At 45.3% G+C, this 21,497-nt stretch overlaps 2 protein-coding genes across 3 annotated transcripts; both read right to left on the minus strand.

Moving 5' to 3' along the window:
* Window positions 1-500: 500 nt before the first annotated feature.
* On the minus strand, window positions 501-6,960 carry ZNF165 (zinc finger protein 165). Of its 2 annotated transcripts, none has more exons than XM_016129637.2 (5): window positions 6,884-6,960; window positions 4,358-4,474; window positions 3,503-3,982; window positions 3,089-3,227; window positions 501-1,484 (listed from the first exon to the last, which is right to left on the minus strand). In XM_016129637.2, exons 3-5 carry the CDS (start codon window positions 3,911-3,913, stop codon window positions 580-582), a joined length of 1,455 nt encoding a protein of 484 aa, XP_015985123.2. In that variant the 5' UTR covers window positions 3,914-3,982; window positions 4,358-4,474; window positions 6,884-6,960; the 3' UTR covers window positions 501-579. The 2 variants fall into 2 exon arrangements, with proteins under 2 accessions (XP_015985123.2, XP_015985052.2); XM_016129566.2 differs by lacking the exon at window positions 6,884-6,960 and adding an exon at window positions 6,401-6,860.
* Window positions 6,961-13,467: 6,507 nt separating this feature from the next.
* On the minus strand, window positions 13,468-14,415 carry LOC107504628 (putative olfactory receptor 2W6). Its single transcript, XM_016133983.2, has one exon. The coding sequence runs from the start codon at window positions 14,404-14,406 to the stop codon at window positions 13,468-13,470; it is 939 nt and encodes a 312-aa protein (XP_015989469.2). The 5' UTR covers window positions 14,407-14,415.
* Between the last annotated feature and the right edge of the window lie 7,082 nt (window positions 14,416-21,497).

Consider the following 21,497-nt stretch of genomic DNA (forward strand, 5'->3'; position numbering starts at 1 on the left):
CTACTCTGACCTCTTGCCTTGGACACTCATGGTTTCTACTTCCTGGCGTGACCCCCGGACTCGGACTTTGGCCTACACGTTGGAATGCCACCACTGCACACGCCCTCTCGATTACATTCAGCTTGCGCGTGTCCACGTTTTAAAGCGGTGTTCGGAAAGCACTCTTCTGTGTGCGCTGCCCAAGCTACGCCACTCCTGGCTCGGCTGAACTCCTCTTGTGCAGAATTATTAACTGTGGTTGAGGATCACCCTCTCTCCCTGAACAACCGCCCCCGAGCCCCGCTGTTCTCACGGTTATCTCCCAAAAGGGTCTTTATCCTTCTTTCTTCACTGCCATGGACTAACCCGTTTCTTAGCCTCCCCCAGATCCTGCTCTTCTGGTTTGACTTCAGCAGTCAAGGAAGAAGAGCCACGTCCCGCCTCACAGAAAGCACACTCAGAGGTGATGACCATATACAGTACAGACCAGCAAGCCAGAGAACCAGAGGGAGAGGAGACAGTGCTTGTTCAGCCATTCGATATTTTTTATTCAAAGTTTTTCATGTTTTGCTATTTCCTTAGCATTTCATATAAAGTCCTTTACATCAATAGGTTTTCCCTCTTGTGAATTTTCTGATGTTGCCTAAGGTGTGAGCTCTGACTGAACGCCCTCCCACACTCACTGCATTCATAGGGTTTCTCTCCAGTGTGGATTCTCAAGTGTCGAACAAGGTATGAACTCGCTCTGAAGGTTTTCCCACATTCTCTACATTCATAGGGTTTCTCTCTGGTGTGAATTCTGTGATGCAGGATGAGATGTGACTTCACGCTGAATGCTCGCCCACATTCTGGGCATTCGAAGGGTTTTTCGCCAGTGTGAATCCTCCGGTGTCTAGTAAGATCTGAGTTCCCCGCAAAGCCTTTGCCACACTCATTACACTCATAAGGTCTCTCTCCAGTGTGGATCCTCTGGTGTCTAACAAGCTTTGAGCTGTGTCTGAAAGCTTTCCCGCATTCGTTGCAGTAATGGGTTTCCCCTCCACTGAAAATTGCTGCACGTTTAATAAGGGTTGGACTCTTGAGAGACTTCCCATATTGGTGAATTTTTTCTCCAGTATAAATTCTTTGATGCTTAATAAAACCTGAATTCCACTTCAGACTTTGGTCAAAGTTACCATGTTTACAAGATTTCAAGTGTGTAAATTCATGTGCGTTCAGGTTTAAGCTTCTCTCAAATCCATCGTGACTTCTTTCACCTGCCAGTGTATTTCTGTGGGTGAGGATTTTGCTGAATCCTCCAGCCTGAGCAGATGATGGTCTCTGAGGCTCCCCCGGGTCGTTTTCCTGCTGCCTCTTTGTCCTGCCTGCAGGCTGACAGAAGTCCTGAGGCTCAGCAGATACTTCTGACACAATTCCTGAAATTCTTCCCGATACGATTCTCTGTGATTCCATTTTTTCATGAATGTCCAGATTTGGCATGGCCCCACTGTTTTCACTTCTATGATCTAAAATAATAATAATGATAATGGTAATGATAATGATAATAATAATAATGAGGTAAATATGTTTGCTGCGATGGAAGAAAAGAAAATGTTGACATACACCCGAGACAGCTACTATTTGGCACTCATTTGGCCACTCTAAAACTGAGGCCTTTCAAATGAGTGGCCTGAAGGACATAAAAGAAAGAATTGGTGAAAGCAAGTAATGTATGCAGTGGCTGGCAGGGAGAGGAAGCAGACATCCGAGGATGCCATTTAAACAGAAAAGGCTGGGCAGAGGATCGTCGCTAGCAGGAGTGGGGGAAGACGAAGTGAGGAGAAAGAACTATGCAGTGTGGCTGGTGGGTCTTGGGGAACTTTGGGTCTGGCACATTTCGGGGGTTAGGCTCACAGGGAGAAAGGGGAGCACCACCTCAAAGAAAGCAGATGAGGACACAGATGCAGGGAGAAATGGAACGTTATAAATGACTCTGGGGTATGTGTATGTGGAAGGGAAAACCTCCACCCACCTATCCATCCACCCATTTCTTCTTCATCTTCCATGGCTAATCAAGTCACCACGTTCTACCGAATGTCCCTTTCTCTACATTTCTGTTACCATCCCCTTAGCCAAGAATCTCACCACTTCCTCTGTGGCAGCTGTAACAGCCTCCGTGCTGTTTTCACTCTGAACTAATCTTCTTTGCGGTCATCCTAAATACCTTTACCAGCCCTACCATAAAACCTTTCATCTCTTCGCTTCCATGACACATGTGAACTCCTCAGCCTGGTTTCCAGGAACCAATTCCTGCCTTCTAGCTCGTGAGGCGGTACTGCGCTCAGGACTCTACACTGTGCTGCAGTCAGCGGCCCTCTTTCTCACAGGGTTTCCTCACTCTAGCACATGCTAGGGCAGGAAATAAGGTCCAGCAGTGCTGGTCTTAGGGTGGAAAGGTCTTAGGGAAAAGGTAATTTCCAGATGGCAAGGATGGAAATGTTTCCAGAACAAACTTGACAGCAGAATCTGGGCGTTCAAAAAAATTACTGTAATTTTTCCTTGGGTTTGTGTGTGGGGGTTTTCACAGCTAAAGTGACACTGAGTCCATGAACTTTTAAACAGCAATGAGTATTCAACAGAGGAAATCTCCAGAAGTATGGCCAACTTTCTATAAAAACATAAGAGAGATTTTTAAGATCAAAAGTACAGAAAAGGCAACAATATGAACCTTGTTCTATGGATCTGTGAATTATGTTATATACCATTACATACACTTCTCTATTATGTTTTGTTTCCATTCACACGTTTTTTGCCTTTTGCTACTTTTCTCATGCCCTGATGTTTCCTCGAGTCATTTGTTTTTCTTTCCTTTAAATTGCCCCTAACATAAAACCATCCAGTGTTTGGAAATGTTCTGGATAAAGAAACAATGGAAAAATAGAAACATTCTGCGTAAAAAAGCTCTCTCTTTCACTGTCTCTCAATTAGACAATGACCCTAGGAAAAGTTCCCTGCTTCTCACGGCTTAACAAAGGAAAGAAGCACCTACAGCAACTAGGACTACTCGAGGAAGGGACATTAACCTCCGCGCCCTTTCGTGGGAAGGCCTGCGTCGAACACTGCCTCTTACCAGAGTCCAGTAGGAGACGGGGTTCTGGAGAACCACGAAGGTCTTTGGTGTCCACCGGCGGGAACCAAACACTAAGTGCTGGCCCAGGAGATGCCACCCTTTTCCAAAATATTTCTTGTCCATGTCCAGGGATTGGAACCTGAGAAAAGTACAGTACATCTGGGTTTATGACAGAGTCCCTGGAATTAAACATCGTCCAAAAACAAAGAGCCCTTTCTGTAGGGAAACAGAACTGGGAAGGAAGAACGAAGATGTGGTGTGGTACAAACGGCGAGCGCAGGAGACCCGACACACACTGAGCCGAGTGCTCCTCCACGTCTGGCTAGGTCTCACTAGTCGGTCTGTCCCAGGCCCTGCCTTCCCACGGGGGGCTCCGGCCTGGCAGAGGCCTTGGCTCCCCCACCCCCTGAGTACCTGGGGTGTGGCTTCCTCAGCACCTCTCCCCACGTCTTCCAGTATGGTCACTGCTTCCTCTCCACTCTCGGGGCCATGTTCTCGCACCCGGGCCCGCAGCTCCGCGGGCAGGACAGCCAGGAACTGCTCTAGCACCAGCAGGTCCACGATCTGCTCCTTGCTGCGCGTCTCGGGCCGCAGCCACAGCCGGCAGAGCTGCCGGAGCCGGCACAGCGCGGCGCGGGGCCCCGCGGCGTCCCGGTAGCAGAACTGCCTGAACAGCTGCCGGCGCAGCTCCCGTGCGACAGAACCACTCCTCCGCGAGCACGTGTCCTGCCGCCACGCGACGTCTTCCGCCTCCATCTTCACCGGCAGAAGCCCCGCGTCCTCCGGAAGGTGCTGGGCTGCAGCTCTCTCTGACTCTGCTGTCATCTCGGGACAGAATGTATTACTGGGAAACCCACTTCCACTCTGTGAAGGGTCTCAGTTTCCAGAGCTCTCCTGAGAGGTAAAAAAACTACTATGACTATCGAGGAGATGAAACATCACGTCGTAGAAACAGTCATGTTCCACTACACAGAAACGCACTGGGCCTTTACTATGTGTCAAAGCACAGAGACACCTGCTTTGTGAACACAACTGCTCCATAATCTCAACCTCGAAGTGGCTTAAAACTTAAAAATGAGATAACTGCAGAGGTTGACGATTTGTCCGTGCAACTGCTCCCTCCCCCAAAGTCTCAGATAGTTTTCCTTGCGTCTCGACAGTTCCTTCCCTGCCTTCCTATTTCCATGGCTCAGGCCAGGTCTTGCACACTGAGGCTTACCGCCTCACGACAAAATCAAATGTAACAAACGAGCAACACAACTTTCTCACCCGTCTTCTCTGAGCCCTGTTATTGAGTATCCGTTCCGCAAGCCGTGTCGGCATGTGGGAATGGCTGGCCTGGTTTCTGAACCGAAGGGCTGAATACCAGGAGTTCAGCGGTGAAGCCTGGAGCACAATAGCAAAAGGCAAACATCAGTCTTTTGGGTCTGTCGACCACACACTTCATCAAGTCGACGACCGACGGTTGCACTGACACGTACTTTATTAACAATCTTAACACAAGCAAAGTAGTGGGCTTGACGGTGTTCGGCAGTGGATTCTAAAAAAGTCTGAGTTCAGAGCTGGGCTCACTGCCTGATCTTCATGTGGGGACTTTGTCAAAAACAGTTTCCTGGGCCTTGCTCTAGAAATGCTGATTAGTTAGGATGGGGCACTAATAAGTTAATATGGAGCATGCTGGAAATTTGTACTCTGATGTACAGCTAGAAGGAATTAGAAAATAAAAAATGTTTGAATTTACGAGGAATTTGCAAAATACTTGGGGAAAATGACACAATAATACATGGATACAAAACATTTAAAAAACAAGACACGTTCCACAGAACAGATGCACTGAAATGCCTGATAAATGTTCAAAGCTGAATAAACAAGTTGCATGGTGGACACACTGAAGAAACTAACGGTCCTGAGGAAGGGAGAGAATGCATGCGTGCGAGAGTAAACATTTCCTAGAGGTGGTGGGGCTTGAATTGGACAATAAAGGACGAGAGAGATTCAGAAAGGCAAAAAGGGACAGGAAGATGAGGACGTGGGAATGAACAGCAGTTTGATGGTGAGACCAGCTTGCTGGGGGTGGTAGCTGCAGGGACGAGCATTCCACTACCTCTGACACGAGTTCGACAGTTCTTCTCTGACTTACTGCTGTTCCTAATACACAACATCTGTGAATACCACACATACCACCTTGTATTATTTTTAGTTGTTGGGCTGTTTTTCTTCATCAATTGACTGGAGCTCCCGAAGGTAAAGGACCGCGCAATATTCATTTTTAAGTTCTCGTGTTTGTTGATTTATCGAATAGAAGTGGTAATGAGGCAAGTTTGAGTTGCTTTGTGTTTTGGATACTCTATATTTAAGATGATCAGGAGACACCACTTGGAAAAACATGTCCAACAGATACTGTGAGATTTTAATGGGAAAGAGCTGGTAATGGCAATATAGATTTAGACAAGACCCATGGAAAGGGTAAGTGAAGGTAAATATCAGGAATAATTCTCCAAGAGTATGCAATGTGGATGGCAGGCTCAGACTGAACCTTGGAAACAGAGCTTGAGTGGGAATAAGTAGGAACAAAGTTTAGCAGTGACAGAGGGCAAAAAAGGGAGTTAGTGCTATGGCATATTAGTCAGTTTCAATCCTTCATCTTACTGGGACATTCATTTGATACAAAGGCCTAACTACACTTCCTGTTCTGCTCCCTAAATGTGTCGAGCGCTTACAGGTAGTGTCCTAAGGCTTGATGGGCATTACCTCATTCAGCATGGGAAGATGGGCAGTAAAGTCAGCCTAGAGATTCCACAAGTCACTTACGTGTCAATGATCACGCGAATTAGCTGGTTCTATAGCATGTCATCTCCTTAGACAGCTTAAAGTCCTATATCCAGGCGTTTTATCACCTCTTATCCGTTTAAAACAGTCCACAACTCTAGAGGGAATTATCTAGTCTTCAAGGATGAGCTACAGCCCCCTAACGCTGGTTTTTAAAGGTCTTCCTAACTTCAAGGTAATACACATTCATTCAGCATCTAGAGCCTTACAATCACTGTGTTGGGGGACAAGTCACAAAAACAGCCAGGCCGGCATGTAAACAAACACAGAAAAGAGTAATTAATGGTGCCGGTAAGGCGGAGCTTCGGTCAACAGAGGGGCTCCGTCTGGAGGAGCAGGTCCCCGGCGCGTCCCCTGCGGCAGAAGGGCCGGGAGGGCTCGGCCGGTGGAGCGCGGGGAGGCACCTGCCGTCGCTCGATCCGGACGGCGGGCGGGGGCTCAGCGCCGGCCTCGCTGCACACCCGGCACACAGGAAATACTCACCACGCAGTTACTGTGGGAACCAATTTCACCGCGAGGCTCGGGGCCCCTTTTCCCACGGAAAAGCGGTCGCTCCTCCAGGGAGAAGCAGGCGTCCGGGACGGACTCCCGGCGGCTTCCTCCGGCAGAAAGCGGAGCCGAAGCAGACGCCGCCCTTCGCGGTCTCGCCCGGTTGGGACGCAACACTGCTCTGCCCAGAGCCCCACGAAGCACGGCGGCCGGAAGGCCCGCGGCCCGCACCACGCCCCCTCGGCCCTGACGGTGACGTAACGCGCGGCGGGGTAACTATAGAAACCACCCCCTCCACGTGGCCGGGCGCGAGTGCAGTCCCGACGCCGAGCCCAGTTCCTCCTTTCCCCGGGATCCCTCTGAGGTGCCGGGTCAGGGCGCCGCAAGACTGCTGCAGTATCGAAGGGGACATAGTAGAGGCTGGGTGTCTGGAGGGCACGAAGCGTCGGATACCTGAGTCCCCAAGCGCGGACTCACCTCTCCCACAGGCCGGGCTCTAATCGGACACTTCCGGTGTGGACCCGGGGACCGCTGAGTCTGCGCAGAAGGAGACGGGCCCCGCTCTGACTGCGCTTCCCAGAAGCCTCCGGGCCTCGCGGCGCTCGGACTCGGTTTCCCAGCCGCCTTCGCGCGGTGCGGGCGCCCTCCGAGCGCGGAGGAGGCGGGGCCTCGGCTGCCAATCGCGGTACGGACGGCACCGCCCCGGCTCCAGCGCGGGGCCCGGAAGTGACGTCCCCACCGCGCGGACCCTGCGCCCACCTCGCCGTGCAAAGACGTCCCGGACCCGGGCTCCTCCCGCAGCCCGGCGGCGTGCGGACACGCAGCACGGGATGAGCCGCGACCCCGCCTCTAAAACGCGAACGTTCTCGGATGTGTCCCAGGCCATAAGCAGCACGACATTAACAGTGTTATATTTGCTATTTGTCTCGTCCGTCGCCAGACCTGTCACAAATTTTGTTTATCGTTTCCTTACCTTGAAAAAGAGAGTCTTTCAGATACACATGCATGGTCAAACAGTCCCAGGTTCAATGTTGCTTGTTTTTGATCCAAAAGGCATCACGTCGTAGGTAATATTATAGTTCCTTCTTTCGCTCAATATATCACTAAGATTTATCCATACTGTTGAGTTAATATTCTCATTACCGTCTGATTTACTTGTGAATATCGCGGGGCATTCGTCCGTTTTCCCATATATGAGCTGATGACGCTATCACCGCGCTTCTGGATTGCTGCAGTAACGTGGTCCCTGTGCTACTTACCAGTGTTCCCCTTGAGTCTGTTCTCAGTACAGCGGCCAGAGTGACATTTTTGACACGTAAGTCCTATCATACTACTGCAGGGTAGGAGAATATGCCTCCCCAGAACATGCCGCTTCAATACATTGGTTATATCTGGAGCTGTAGGCACTTGAAAAACAGCGGAGGCTTTCTCTGAGGGCCTCTTATCCAGCTAAAAGCAACAAAAAATCAGGAAACTACCAATCCAATGTTTAGTCTTTACTTCCTCTCACTTGATAAATCTTAAATGTTACAGAGCAAAATATTTTTTCAACTTTTCAGTCTGCACGTTATACAAATACCAAGCTGTCATGAATCATTTCCTACTAAAATCGTTGGGCCTGTTTTTAGAAATAAATCAACCTCTTTCTTCCCATGATGCAAGTTTAATAGTAAATAATACCTAAAGAAGAATAATATCTCAATATCACCATAGCCCAGAAAAGAGTCTGGAATATAATAGATTAAAAGAAATATGTAAGAATAAATGAAAACGGAAGAAGTTTAAATTTTGTGATATGCTATAGAAATGTATAAATGTACAAGAGGAAAACAAGAAATCCTGAACAACATTTAATAAGCAGTCTCGACTATCTGAACTTCAGGTGTTTTAAATGCTGTGTTGTATGGAACTTTGCAGGACTGTCTCTTTTGTGAACATCACTTCTCCGTTAGCTAGTTCGTGACCAGGCAAGAGGCTATTCTGCTACGTCTCTTATGCCTTTCCTGTTGGATTCTTAATACCCCGATCCTTTTATTACTCAATCCTTTTGGTGATTGTTTTTGGTGGGTTTTGTTACCATGGTGCCAAAAGATAAAATTAATTTGGAATAATAAGTTCTAAAATGCAACAAAAGGGTCAATATTATATCCGAGGGATATTTTTATAAGCCACCAAAGTCAAAGTACATGCTTCCGGGAGTGAGATACTTGAGGGTGTGTTTATTTTTAGTGGCCCCAAGAGTGGCCTGCCCCATGTAACTCATTTGCTTTAATCCAAGTATCCAGAGGTTGGTGCCTCTGGCAAGCAGCCAAAGAGAAAGGCTGTGGGGAGGAGACATCAACAGAGAGAGACTCTGTTCCTGCCAAACTGACTAGGAGTGGACCCATTGCCTTACTTGTCATTTCCCAAATTTAATACAGTAGATTGAAAGTATTTGGCTAGTGTTTCTTATTAAAATTGAGATATAATGAGCATATAACTGTCAGTTTCAGGTGTGTAACGTAATGATTCAATGTTTGTATGTGTTGCAAAATGATCACAATAAGTCTAGTTAACATTCATCACAGCACGTAGTTACAGATGTTTTTTCTGTGATGAGAACTTAGAAGATCTGAGCAACTTTCAAATGTACAATAAGGTATTAGGGTATTATTAACTGTAGTTACCATGCTGTACATTACCTCCCCAGGGCTAGTTTTTAAAGTTTTTATTCTTATTTTTAGAAATGCAATTTATTCATACTTAAAAGAGGAAAAAATGTATTAAGCATAATTGCCGTGCCTTTCTTTCATATTAATTATATCTTTCTGTTATGACTGACTCACTAACAATTGATTTCCAATGATGCTATTAACCCAAATACCTTCCAATTTTTTTGAAACCTTGTTACCCAGTTATATCTAATCTGTTCTGCCTTCAGCTTCTTTTATCCCATCATCTGTTTATCCATAGCCTAAAAATATGCTCTTCTATTCTATCGGAAAAATAAAATTAGAACGAACCTCCTATACTCCCCACTCCTCTAGCTCTCCCCTCCGTTAACAATCTTTTTGATAGGACACGACACAATTCAGTAAAAGGCAAGGCCACGTTACATAAAGCCTGTTTACACACATCGACCCAGCAGCACGAGCCTGTAGAAACCATCTCCTTTCACTGTGGAACGTTTCTCCAACATCGCCCAGACACGGGAGGATTCCGCTTCTAAGGTCATCCTATGTCCTTCAGTCATCGAGGTGGCTTTACTTAGTGACCGATGCGAGTTAATGGGCGCCCCTCCGCTGGAGACTCTCCCGAGCGAGCACTCAGCAGTGGCGGCTGGGAGGCCCTCGCAGGCTTTGGCCGGAGGCCCCGGTCTGCGCTCCGCGTCGGGCCACCGCCCGAGCGTGGGTCCTGCCGGCACTCCCGCTTCTGGACGCCGGGACTCGGGCAGTCTTCCTGGTTCCCACGTGGCTCGAAGGGCGGACCTGCGCGTTTCACCTACGAGGGGGCGGAAACGGTCTCCAGTGGGATGCAGCGTTCATCCCCACAACATAAGCCAGTGAAAGAGGCACAGCCACTTCACAGAAAGCTGTTCAGACATACCGCCCCTACTTTACTGTGATTCCGTCGACCTTTACATGCCTGACGGTAGCCCCTGGTGGGACTTCATCCACACGTCTTGGATTTATAACAGTAGTTTGGAAGGAAGATCAGATACAATAGCGCCTTGTCTTCTGCTTTTAAACGTTTTGCAATTCTTTACATAAACATAGAACTAATGAATCTAAATAACTAAGAAGACCATGCAGGATTTTGGGTCACTTCTTTTTGCTGTCTTCTAAGTGAAAAGAAAATAGAGCCTGCCTGTTGGTTCATTGAATAATTGACATATTTCCCCTGATGGTTATGTTCTTGAGGGGATGAGAGAGATGGAATTATAGGCTGCAAAAACTGAAGAATGAGAAACGTTTGGATGTGTTGATGAAAGTAATTTCTTTTAGGCCATTTCTTCTTTTTGGCCAAATTGACATATAGCTGCATTTACTCATGTGATTCCCCCTGGGTAATTGTGGAGAATCTTGACAGATTCTAGATGATGAAGTCAATGAGCAATATTTAAAACCAGAGGGGGCGGGAGAGCAACCTTCGACCTCTTCAGCTTCTTTTGGAAGTTGGAAGGAAGAAAGAAACCCTAGAGATCTCGTTATGAGAGTCACGAGGAAGAGCTGCTGATTGCTCTGGGCTAGTCTCTGTGCCCACAGGATCTGGCTCTTAGGAGAGTACAATGATTAACACGCCCCCCCCCCCCAGCTATTAAAAAGTTTCAAAAATTTAATTATAATTCACAAAATGGAGCAATCTCTAGGGTTATCTGCCTTAGAGGAGAAGCACTTGGTTAAGCACTGGCCGCAGTGGGAGCAAACAGCTTCGGCACCTGCCGCTGCCGGATGCGCCCGGCTTGCCGGTGGCCTCTCAGAGCTGCTCCGCAGCGCCAGGGGGTCACCAGTGTCTCCTGCACCTCAAGCCGCAGCTTTCCTAACACGACCCACACTTGGGGATGGCGTTTTGTCCAGCAGGGACTTAGTGGGAGTGTCTAGGAGAGCTGTCCTGCGTTGCCGATTCCATTTCTTGTCATGGCTCATTCATTTCCGCTCCATGACACGTCTACCTCCCATTAGGTGTTGTGTTCGCTGCTGCATTCCTAGCAAAGCATCGGCACGTAGTTATTCAATAAGTATTTGTCAATTACATCCGTTGATTTAGAAAGGATAGTAAAAATACCACAGTGAAGACTCGTTATTTTTTACAGTGACTGTTTTGGGAAATATTTTGCAGAGAGCTGTAAGCCCTGTTAACAGTTTAAACTTTACAAAAATTGCGATGGAGGGTTTGGGGCAGGAGGGAGCCATTGCTGTGGGGTAGACTGCAGTATGCCATCGATGACTTGCGGGTCTGTGTGAGCATTCTGGCTGGCACGTGGAGTAAATTCGAGGGTGACAAGGCTAGAGACCAACAGAGAAATTAGGGAATTGCTGTAGTAACATAGGTGAGCGATGGAAGTAAAAACAAATTCAAGAAATACTGAGACATCGAGGAGGATAAACTCACAAGAATATTTATTGCATGAAAACAATAAGAAAAAGGACCAGCTCATGGGCGATGCTTGAACTTCTGGCGTGAACTTCTTCATGGCCTCAGTTTCAAACAGCTCTCTCATTGTTCCGGCTGACTTCCTTTTGAACCCTCAGCCTCTCCCATCCGTTTTCTTACTTGTCTCATTCCTACCCTTCTCTTTCTTCCTCACCCAAAATTTGCAGTATCACAACTTTGGTTAAGTTCAGCTCTTTACCAATGCTGTACCTCTCCTAATGTAGTTTAAAAAGACTTTTTTATTTTTATTTCATTACAAACCCACAACCACGTACGTCAAGCAAACCCTAAATGCTACCAGGCAATCGTATTATACTTCCTTAGTCCCTTTACTTTCCACTCTTGTTTTCTCCTAGTTCCTCAAAACACCAAGAGCTCCTTGCTCACTCTCTCAACTGATGAACTTTATCCCTAATTTACGGAGGAAACGAAGACAGTCACAGAACAGCTGGGGAGCACCCGTGGTACCTCTGGGAGCTGCCGTGTGTTTTCACATGTTCCATGCTGTCTAACGTGCAGGAAGAAAACGACAGCGAGGGAGAACTGGGGAAAGCAGGAGGGAATGCTGGGGTACACCGGCGGGAAGCAGCTGTCTCAAGCCAAAGAAAGATTCAACTGTAACGCCGGGTCCTAATCGGATTAAACATTCCTTTCAGCATTTTACTGGTTTGTTTATTCCATTGTTTCCATATACTTGAAGTGTTGGTAATGAAATTGCAATGTCTCCTTCCGGTTTTACAATGACGGCGAGCACTCAGGAAGGGTCTAGCGGGAGCTCCCCGCTCGGAGCCTCTGCCCTCCAGTGTCTGCACTCACACAAGTTCCCAAATCAAGACCATCGCTGCTAGGTCCTTCTTTCTTCCCTGAATCTTCACTTTACTGGCGGGTCATTTTTTCCCTCCGGTTTATAAACATGTCAAATTTCTTTCATCTCAAAGATAATTCACTTCTGTTATTCCAACCCTCTGCTGTTAACGTCCACTCCTCTGCTCTGTCCACAGTTGGGTTCCTCTGAAGGTCTGCTTTATTCCCCATCCCCACTTCAGATCCCCTTTCTGTCTCTGTACATACTCCACGGTTTCCTCCCTCACTCTGCCGAAATCGCTCTTCACGGTTTGCGAGCGAGACGCACGTTGCTAAGTCACCTGGTCGATTTTTGTTCCTGATCTCGCTCGACCTCTCCTAATGTAGTTTAAAAAGACTTCCTTAGTTCCTTTACTAAGGTGGCCACTCATTCCTTCTGGAGCATTTTAAGCAAGAAGGCATGTTAGCCTTCTTTTGTCATCAATAAAGTATTAAGTGTTGAATACAAGCACGAAATTCTTCCTTTTATGTAAAGCAAAGATTTCACGGTATTGCTTTACGTCCTTCCTTCTTCATTCCCTATGGCTTCAGAAAGTCAAACGTAAATATCATTTAACCCAATTAAATAAATGATGCAAAATATGCAGGACCCGTGATATTGACCCACATTACAGTGTCGGAGGCACCGAGAGCTAGATGATCCAACGACTTACTTTGCTTCTCATTCAGGCATTTGGCACTATAAAAGTACATTCAAACTTTCTAGAAAAAATAACTACTTTTCATCACGACTTCTAAGTGCATTCTTTTCCCAGATATAGAGGACCTACTAAGCCCAAATCGCTGTGACAGAAGCCGGCAGAGGCGCAGAGTGCCTGGCGTCCACATTCATGGCTGGTGTTTTGCAAGCACAGGCCACCGACCCAGGGCTGGCGCTCAAGGGCTGCATGCTTGACCGAGAGGGACTTGAGAAGCACCCAAGGGACCGCCAGCCCGGAGAGCCACATTCCCTCGACCCCTCTAACCCACCGAGTTCCCCACCTCGACAGGAGTCCCTTCACTTCCTAGACCCAGCGACAAGTGTAGAAGACCCGTCAGAAGACGCCGCCGGGCTCGGTCGCTTTTCACGAGGCGCCTGCGTCCGCCTTCCCGAGCGCCTTCTTCAAGGCCTCCTTAACATCTCTGTTTCTCAGCGTGTAGATCAGGGGGTTGACGCTGGGAGTGACGATCGTGTAGAAGAGAGTAAGGAACTTGCCCTGGTCCTGGGAGTACGTGTTCGCTGGCTGGAGGTACATGTATATGATCGTCCCGTAGAAGAGGGAGACGACAGTCAGGTGGGAGCTGCAGGTGTTGAACGCTTTCTTTCGGCCCGCGGCGGACTTGATCCTGAACACGGCCCGCGCTATGTGACCGTAGGAGATGAGGATGAGGATGAGGGGTGCCAGAATGATAAAAATTGCCAGAGCAAACGCCAGTGCCTCGAGGGGCACGGTGTCCACGCAGGCCATGCCGATCAGCGCCGGCATCTCGCAGAGGAAGTGGTCCACCCGCCTGTGCCCACAGCGGGGCAGCATCAGCGTCTGGGGAGCCATTATGAGGGAATTGCCAAAGCCGCTCAGCCACGCCGCTGAAGCCAGCCGCCCGCAGAGGCGCGGGTGCATGATGACGGTGTAGTGCAGGGGCTTGCAGACCGCAGCGTAGCGGTCATAAGCCATGACGGCCAGGAGGACACACTCCACCCCACCCAGGGCCAGGACAAAGTAGAGCTGTATGGCGCAGCCTAGGTAGCTGATGGTCTTGTCTGGGCCCGACAGGTTGTAGAGCATCTGAGGGATGGAGCCCGTGGTGAAGCACATGTCCAGGAACGAGAGGTTGGCCAGGAAGAAGTACATGGGCGTGTGCAGCCGGGGGTCCAGAGCCGACAGCGCGATGATGGCTATGTTGCCGAGGAGTGTCAGCAGATAAAATGTGAGGACGACCACAAAGAGGACCAGCTCCAGGCGGGGCCGGTCAGAGAAGCCCACCAGGATGAAGCCTTCAGAACTGATGTTGTGACCTTCCATCACCGGGGACCACACGGCACCTGTGAGGAGAGGGTGAGCACCGTGAAAGGTACAGACGCGCTCCCTCAAAGCGGAGCGGCCGGCGACGTGGCAGGACACGAACGCGGCCTGCGGGGGGGACGCAGCGCCGGGCAGCGTTCAGGGCGAGGAGCGTCGCTGGGAGCAGCTCGGGCTCTGGGCTGTGACCACTCACCAGCCTTCCGCATCATTCTTTTCAGATTGGCAGGATGTAAAAAGCTGGTTATACTACAAGAAACGGACACTCAAAATTATCTTTTTTTTTTTTTTTATAATGAGGAAGCACCAAATTCTGATAATATGTGACCCTTGGATGGGGTAGCAGCTCGTGTCTCTGGATCATAGCGCCCAGCCTGCCGATAGCTGAAGTCTTATTCTAAATGTTGTCTTGTCAAGACTGGGAACCCAGAGTCATATGCAAATTCAACAGGAAAAAGGTGATCTCGTCACTGTTTATAGCTACACCTTGGATTCCATCCATTCTCTTTACTGGAGCACGAATGACCCTAGCATACCCCCTGCTCGGCCCTGTCCTAACCCTCTGTAGAAATGATGTTTTATATCAACATGGTGGATTTTAACTCTGGGGTTAGGTGACTTTTCTGATGTTGGAAACTCTCTCCTGTAAAGATAGAAAAGATAGAAATAAAATAATTCCCAGAACTCAATCCCCATGGAACTACATTCAACGTTCTTTTACTATTCTTTCCTCTGCTCTTATCCACATTGTATCCTCACAAAGAACTCCACTTCCAGGAAGTCTGCATTGATTATTTTGTTAATGTGTCTCTTGCGATCCCGTAGGAATGAAAGGCTTTGTATTTTCTGTGATACTTTACACTTTCAATTATTGGGTAGTATTTTTATGTCTTGGGTGAGTATACTATATAATGTAAGTTAACCAAGGGCAAAGTTTCATTCTAATATTTTTGCAAATTTTCCTAAGCAGTTAGTAAAAAGTGGTAGAGTGTGACTCTCTTTAAAGGGAATGTATCGCATCTCCCAGGGGACTGGGACCTAGAATAGGGTTCTCATGCTCTGAGAATGCTTTGCCATGACTAAGTCGTGTTGTGGCCTGTGTTCCCAATGAAAGCTCTAAGACTTTATACCTTAAAACTGACACTTACTGAAAATTAGAGGGTTGTAAAAGTCATCACTTCAGAGGCTGCAACAGCTTCTGCAGAGGGATGAACAGCTGTGATAAAGTCCGGGGATGGACAATCCACTGACTGGATAAGTGAGGACCGACAGTCAGGCCAGCGTGGAGGGCTTTCCCTCCAACCTTCGAAAACAGAAACTAGAATATCTATAATTAAGAAAAAGCACACACGTATACACTAGTAAACTGGGAGGGTAGACGCCAAACTGATGATGACGAATGTCTCTGGAAAGGAAATTGGATCAAAATTTGAACTTTCTCTGTATCTATAGTGTTTTTTATTTCTTTAAAAATATCTGGAAGGAAGTATGGCCCTAAGAAATAGCTATTAATTCTGAATAGGGGTATTTTTTTTTTCTGTTTGTCTTTGTAAATTTCCATGTTTAAAATATCTCAGATTATAAAAGAAAAATAACAATATGAATTACAAATCACTTAAATATTAGTGTAAAGACTGTTTGTGGACCTCACAAACTAGGCGCTAACATTAAACACTTGACATAGTTTACCTCATTTCACTCAAAGCAGCTCCAGGAAGTCAGCAATTTCATCGTCGTCATGACAAATTAAGCCACTGAGGCCAAGACAGGGACAAAATAAGCTGGCTAGGTCACACAGCTGGCGCGTGGAGCCCTGCGGTCGCTCGGATCGCTTCGGTGATCTCCCTGCAACTGCAGTTAGCGGGCAGCGGAAAAATCACCCCAAAGCTGCGTGTGAAGGATGCAAACGAGCTGTAAAACTGAGTCTGCAACTCATCTCTTTTGATTCATTGCACAAAGTTTAATATAAAGTTTTAGTGCTTATGAGTTGAGTAAGGCAGGTACTGGTCATGGTATTACAGGTAAAGATATAGACAAACGAGTCACATTTTTTATTCCGAAAATGAGAAACTCAGTTAAAATTTGCCTGCCTGGATGTGTTAATGTGTGTGCACTGGGCACAGAAACTGTCGGAATGAGCTCAGGTCTGGTGCCATGGGCCCCGCGGAGAGCGACTGTCTCACCCCGTGGTGGACATGCAGAGAAGTTTCCCTATGTCTGTGAATATTTATGCTTGCACGTGTGGATATGAATGTTTATCGACTGTAGAGTACACACCCAAGCTGTTATTTTTGTCTGTTTCTCAAATCAACCAAAGGACCCACAGAGCACGAGATTATTCAACTAGCATTATTCTCATGAATTTTTCATTTTGATTGAAAAGTTTTTTGGTGGCTGTCTTCTTGTATTATCACATCAAAATTCAATCACTACTCTTCCAAGTCTTCCCTTTGTGAGGACTGAATTCTTCCATCTCTGAACTTTAAACAAGCAACGGTAATTCTTAAAAGTGATCCATGAGTGTGTCTCTCCTTCTCTGAGCCTAATAGGATGACTTCTAAACACAGGGACATCTTAGTTTTCTCACAGGAGCCATATACATTAATTCTTGACTTATATGATTCGATCGATAACTTATCACATTTAAGTAAGTTTCCATTGTTTGGAAAATGAGACATGTGTATCATCTGTGATTTCTGGATCCTTGAGCAGGTAATTTTAAATTTACAAGGTTTAAAAAAATTAAACCTAATAATGCCCCAGTATCAACTATTATCTAAAACTTCTACGAATAGCCAGAATGGGGATTTACTGCGTAGAGTGTTTGGAGGGATGAATTGTCAAGTTCCAGGGCTAAGAAAAGTACGGGCACCTCATCACCAAAGGAGCTGCTGGCCTGCGCCAAGTGGAGTGCAAGGTGACACAGGCCTGAGGAACCCAGAAGGCTCCCGGCTGGAGTTCAAAGTCCCGCTGTTAGCACTTCACAGAGAGCTCGTCATTCACCACTCTCTCATGCAACACAGACCCATAATTAGTGTTTTTATTCTTAAGGTTTTCCAGTTCGGTAGATTCCACTACTTTCTAAATTTATGTTTTTGATAAGAACTCCATTAGTGAGTTCAAAATCTCTCTCCAGCTTCCTCGTGAATGAGTGATATTAAACCATCATCTTTAAATTTGGTCAAAGCTATGTAAACAAAGTGCATAGACACTTAGGCTGTGAAGTATTGGCATAATACGTCCAGCTGCCCATGATTCAGCGATAGTCTATGCTTCAGGAAAAACAAAAACAGACGCCCAAATCGACATTTGGATAGAGGCCTAGGTCACATTTCTTCCTACACAGGACCGTTAGCTTACCAAATTCGACTGTAACCTCAGAAATGCCATGTCCACTGCACTTCCTCTTTCTTGGGACTTCACTTGGGAGTCCAGGTGGGATGACCAGAGTGGAAACGAGAGAAAAGAAAGATGATGTTTAGGAAGTCTGTGAGGGAGAGAAGTTGGCAAAGAGGCAAAGGGACCCAGCAGCTGACTCTGGGTGGGTGAGGAAAGCGTGTTGATGAGCACACAGCCGACCTGGGGCCTGATGTTCGCACCCCTCCCCGCCACCCCCTAAGGAGCAGCCTGAGGAGCGGGAGGTCTCTGATGCACACTCAGCACAGGGAACAGAGATCAAAGGGTTCAAGTTTGCAAAGGAAGAACTTCTTATAGGTTTCAGAGCTGATGCAGGATTGGTCACTTCCCTTTCCGTCTCACCCTGTGGAGTAAAACTTTTTTCTCAAAAATCCCCTTCACTAATTATCTCTAAAAAGGGTTGGGAGCACATACAGTCTCAGAGGAAATATTACTTTTCCCAAAACACACACACATGCACGCATGCATGCACACACACAGATGAGATGAGAGAGAGAAAACCAATCTTCCTCGTTGGGTGCATTAGGACTGGAAGATGGTCACCTCATTCTTCATTCAGAACAGAGCGTGGGAGGATGTGGAGGACCTGGACACACCATTTGCCCTTGCGATATGCGTCCTCTACCGTTTGCCAGATGCATAGGCGCAGAGAAGTGCTGTTTCTAGTCCTTCACCATTTTGTTTACTTAAGATCAATTTTCTATGCAATTTTAAAGACCATAATAATAAAGCTTGAATATTCTCCCTTTAAGACAGATATATTGAGAGAGGGAAGGCAAATAAAAAACGATTGACTTTGACATTTGAAATTAATACAAAAACAAAAAATAGGTCCAAAATATTAAAATAATCTCATTTCTATTTGCCGTTTGGTATAAAAGTATTAAAATTATCTCAAGAAACTTACTGTGTACCTGAGTCATTACAATAAATTAACAGGTTTGGTTTTTTTTAAAAGACAAAAGATAATAGCATGCATGTGCTACTTCAGACCTCTTTACTCTGACAGTCATAAGGTGAACGATGTAGAATCGGGTGCCTCACAAAAGCAGATTTTCTCTATTTAGCTGTCAAAGACTTCTAAGGGAGATCAACCTCACTTTTCATCTCTACAACTAGAGATTTTGATCAATACACATCAGAAAACATGTAAATGTGCTTTGTGCATTTAAAATGTTATTTAGATTTTAATAACTGGTATTATTAGTATCCTGTGAATGACTAACCTCTGTGGCCATTTCTGGATACTTCTGTCAAGTTGAAACAGACCACATGTCAAATACTGTGTTTTAAATATAAACATTATTAAAGTTATATACTGTAATCACAATACCATTAATTGTTTTGGTAGAGATAGAGGATAGCTAGATATAATGATAATATTATCACCTCCATTAATTTATTAAAAAAATGGCATACGATTTTTTTCATCAACAGAAATATTAAAATACACGGATGAGCAATCAAAACTAGTCAACATTAATTCTGTATTCCAACAAACTTGGCACAGTCAGATGGGCCACTCACCTGAGAGCTGCTTCTTAAACTTAAATTAGATCATTAGCTTATACAACCATCAGCCAAATATTTTCTCATGGAAACTGGAGAGAAATACCTAGAGAATTTGATGCTCTCAAGAATTTCCTTTCTGAGATAATGAGTCCCTGCGAGGAACGAGGTCCTTGTGGGGTAGTCACTCAGCACGGGGGGTAGATGCTTAGCTGAAGATGACTTTAGAAGCAATCTTTATTTTTTATTTTTTATTTTTGCCACCTGACTCTTACTAACACCCTAAGCCACCCCTAATTCATCACAAATACACTTAAACTTGTAAACGACAAAACATTTTAGTTGCGGAAAGTTATTTTCTGTGAAAATAATACAATTCAAGGGTTATAGTGACTGCAAGAGCTGCTTCCCAGCACATGACTTTTATGCTATCATATGACATTGTAGGATGTTGTCAGAAAAAGAAATGAAGCCTGTAAGTTTGTGCCAGTCACCTTCATCATCATCAACTGCAATTATATTTAAATAAATGATCTTTTATAACAATGCAATCTATTTTTTATCATTGTAGCTTTTGTGGAAGTGAACAACAGATTATTTATAAAACCTTTATCTCATGTATTGATAACATTTGATGTCAAATGTCCATCACTTTTTTGAACCTTATTTCCCCAAACTTTTCCTCCTCCTCCTCCTCCCCCTCCTCCTCCTCCCTCCCCCCTCTGCCGAGGAGCAGGGCATGAATCTCCCTTGCGCAGGTGACCCCTCTTCCAACTTTTGCCCTGAAGACTGCTCGGCGCTGGGATGGATCCGTATGAACAAATCTTGGTGAGACCGCCCCTATCTTCCATCAGTCCCCTCCGTATGCTTCTGAGTCACTTCTCCTCATTTTTTCGCTCTTTGAAGCCCAAACTCCTTTTCTTTTATTACAACAACATATATGCCCAGAAGTCTAGTTACTTTTTTGAGTTTCATTTCTTTTATGCGAATCCTGTGCACTAAAATATTAATAAGAATTGTATGCCTTTTCTTCCATTCATCTGTTTTTTGTCAATTTACTCCCAGACATAAGTTTTGAGGTGATCACAAAATCAACATCAGCAATCTATAAAGAACTGAGAAAATAGAAATGAAACCAGAGTAATGGGAATTTAGGTATTTTACACTTTAAAAAATTAGCCACTAATTGATTAAATACACTATATAATGGTAAGTTTTAAAGTGATTTATAACAAAAGCCTAGAGACATTTTACTATCAGTTACTTTGTAATTATTATTAAAGTATATATTACATATACAAATGCATAAATATATTTTATATGTTATTTAAATAAATACATATATCATATGTATTATCTGAATACTATTTAAATTTTCTGAGTAGAATTTACAAACCCTTCTTAATAAAGTTTTGAAGAATACCAAGCAATGTTGACTAAGGTGGTAAAGTATTTCTACCTGTTCTTATCTGCCTGTAAAACCTCACTCAAAAGGTGACTAATAAAACACAACCACTCTGGAAAAAAGGTACTATTGTTCCAGGACTTAAATACGTTTTAACTAGAATATGCACTTGTCAATAACTTGTGTGAACTTAAGGATGACAGGCATGAGAGATTAAAAATGACACCCAACTGAGAGAAATTGATAATTCTATAGAAGTCAGAAATAAAATTTCGAAATAGAAGCAATTAGTAAATGGGTGAAATTTAACGTAAGTTAACACAAAATTATTTATTTCATATTGTATACTACAGGGGGATAGAAATATGATGAATAGTAAGTCCCGTAAAACCTCAATTGGGAACATACTGACAATAAAACATGTAGATGATTCATTTCAGTACGATTCACATTTTAAAAGACAGATTGTAGAATGAAAATGCTTCCGCAGAGTAATGACTAGAGGGCTGGGGAGTCAGAACACCATGCCTCTGGAAGAATTTCCGGTGGCATAGATTTAACAGGGAGTATAAAATGCTTTGTCAAAGCATGACACAATAGGTCTTCTCACATAGCTAAGAGGCAGCCACGAGAGTGAAGTTTTTTCCATACAGGTTAGAATTCCTACTTGTGAGTAAAAATAAAGTAGAATTTCAGCATGATATAAAAAAAGGACTCACCAAAAAATTGGCTTTATACCATGAGGAAAGAGTGGAGCATTTCT

The sequence above is a fragment of the Rousettus aegyptiacus genome, unplaced genomic scaffold (assembly GCF_014176215.1).
Source record: "Rousettus aegyptiacus isolate mRouAeg1 unplaced genomic scaffold, mRouAeg1.p scaffold_m13_p_17, whole genome shotgun sequence".
Classification (NCBI taxonomy): domain Eukaryota; kingdom Metazoa; phylum Chordata; class Mammalia; order Chiroptera; family Pteropodidae; genus Rousettus; species Rousettus aegyptiacus.

Excerpts from the sequence above, each read along its gene's own strand:
- LOC107504628 (XM_016133983.2), bottom strand. The coding sequence starts at position 14,406 with ATGGAAGGTCACAACATCAGTTCTGAAGGCTTCATCCTGGTGGGCTTC.
- ZNF165 (XM_016129637.2), bottom strand. The coding sequence starts at position 3,913 with ATGACAGCAGAGTCAGAGAGAGCTGCAGCCCAGCACCTTCCGGAGGAC. Across the intron at positions 3,228-3,502 it reads CTGAGGAAGCCACACCCCAG|GTTCCAATCCCTGGACATGG; the intron begins GTACTCAGGGGG and ends TACTTTTCTCAG. Across the intron at positions 1,485-3,088 it reads CCGTCTCCTACTGGACTCTG|ATCATAGAAGTGAAAACAGT; the intron begins GTAAGAGGCAGT and ends TTATTATTTTAG.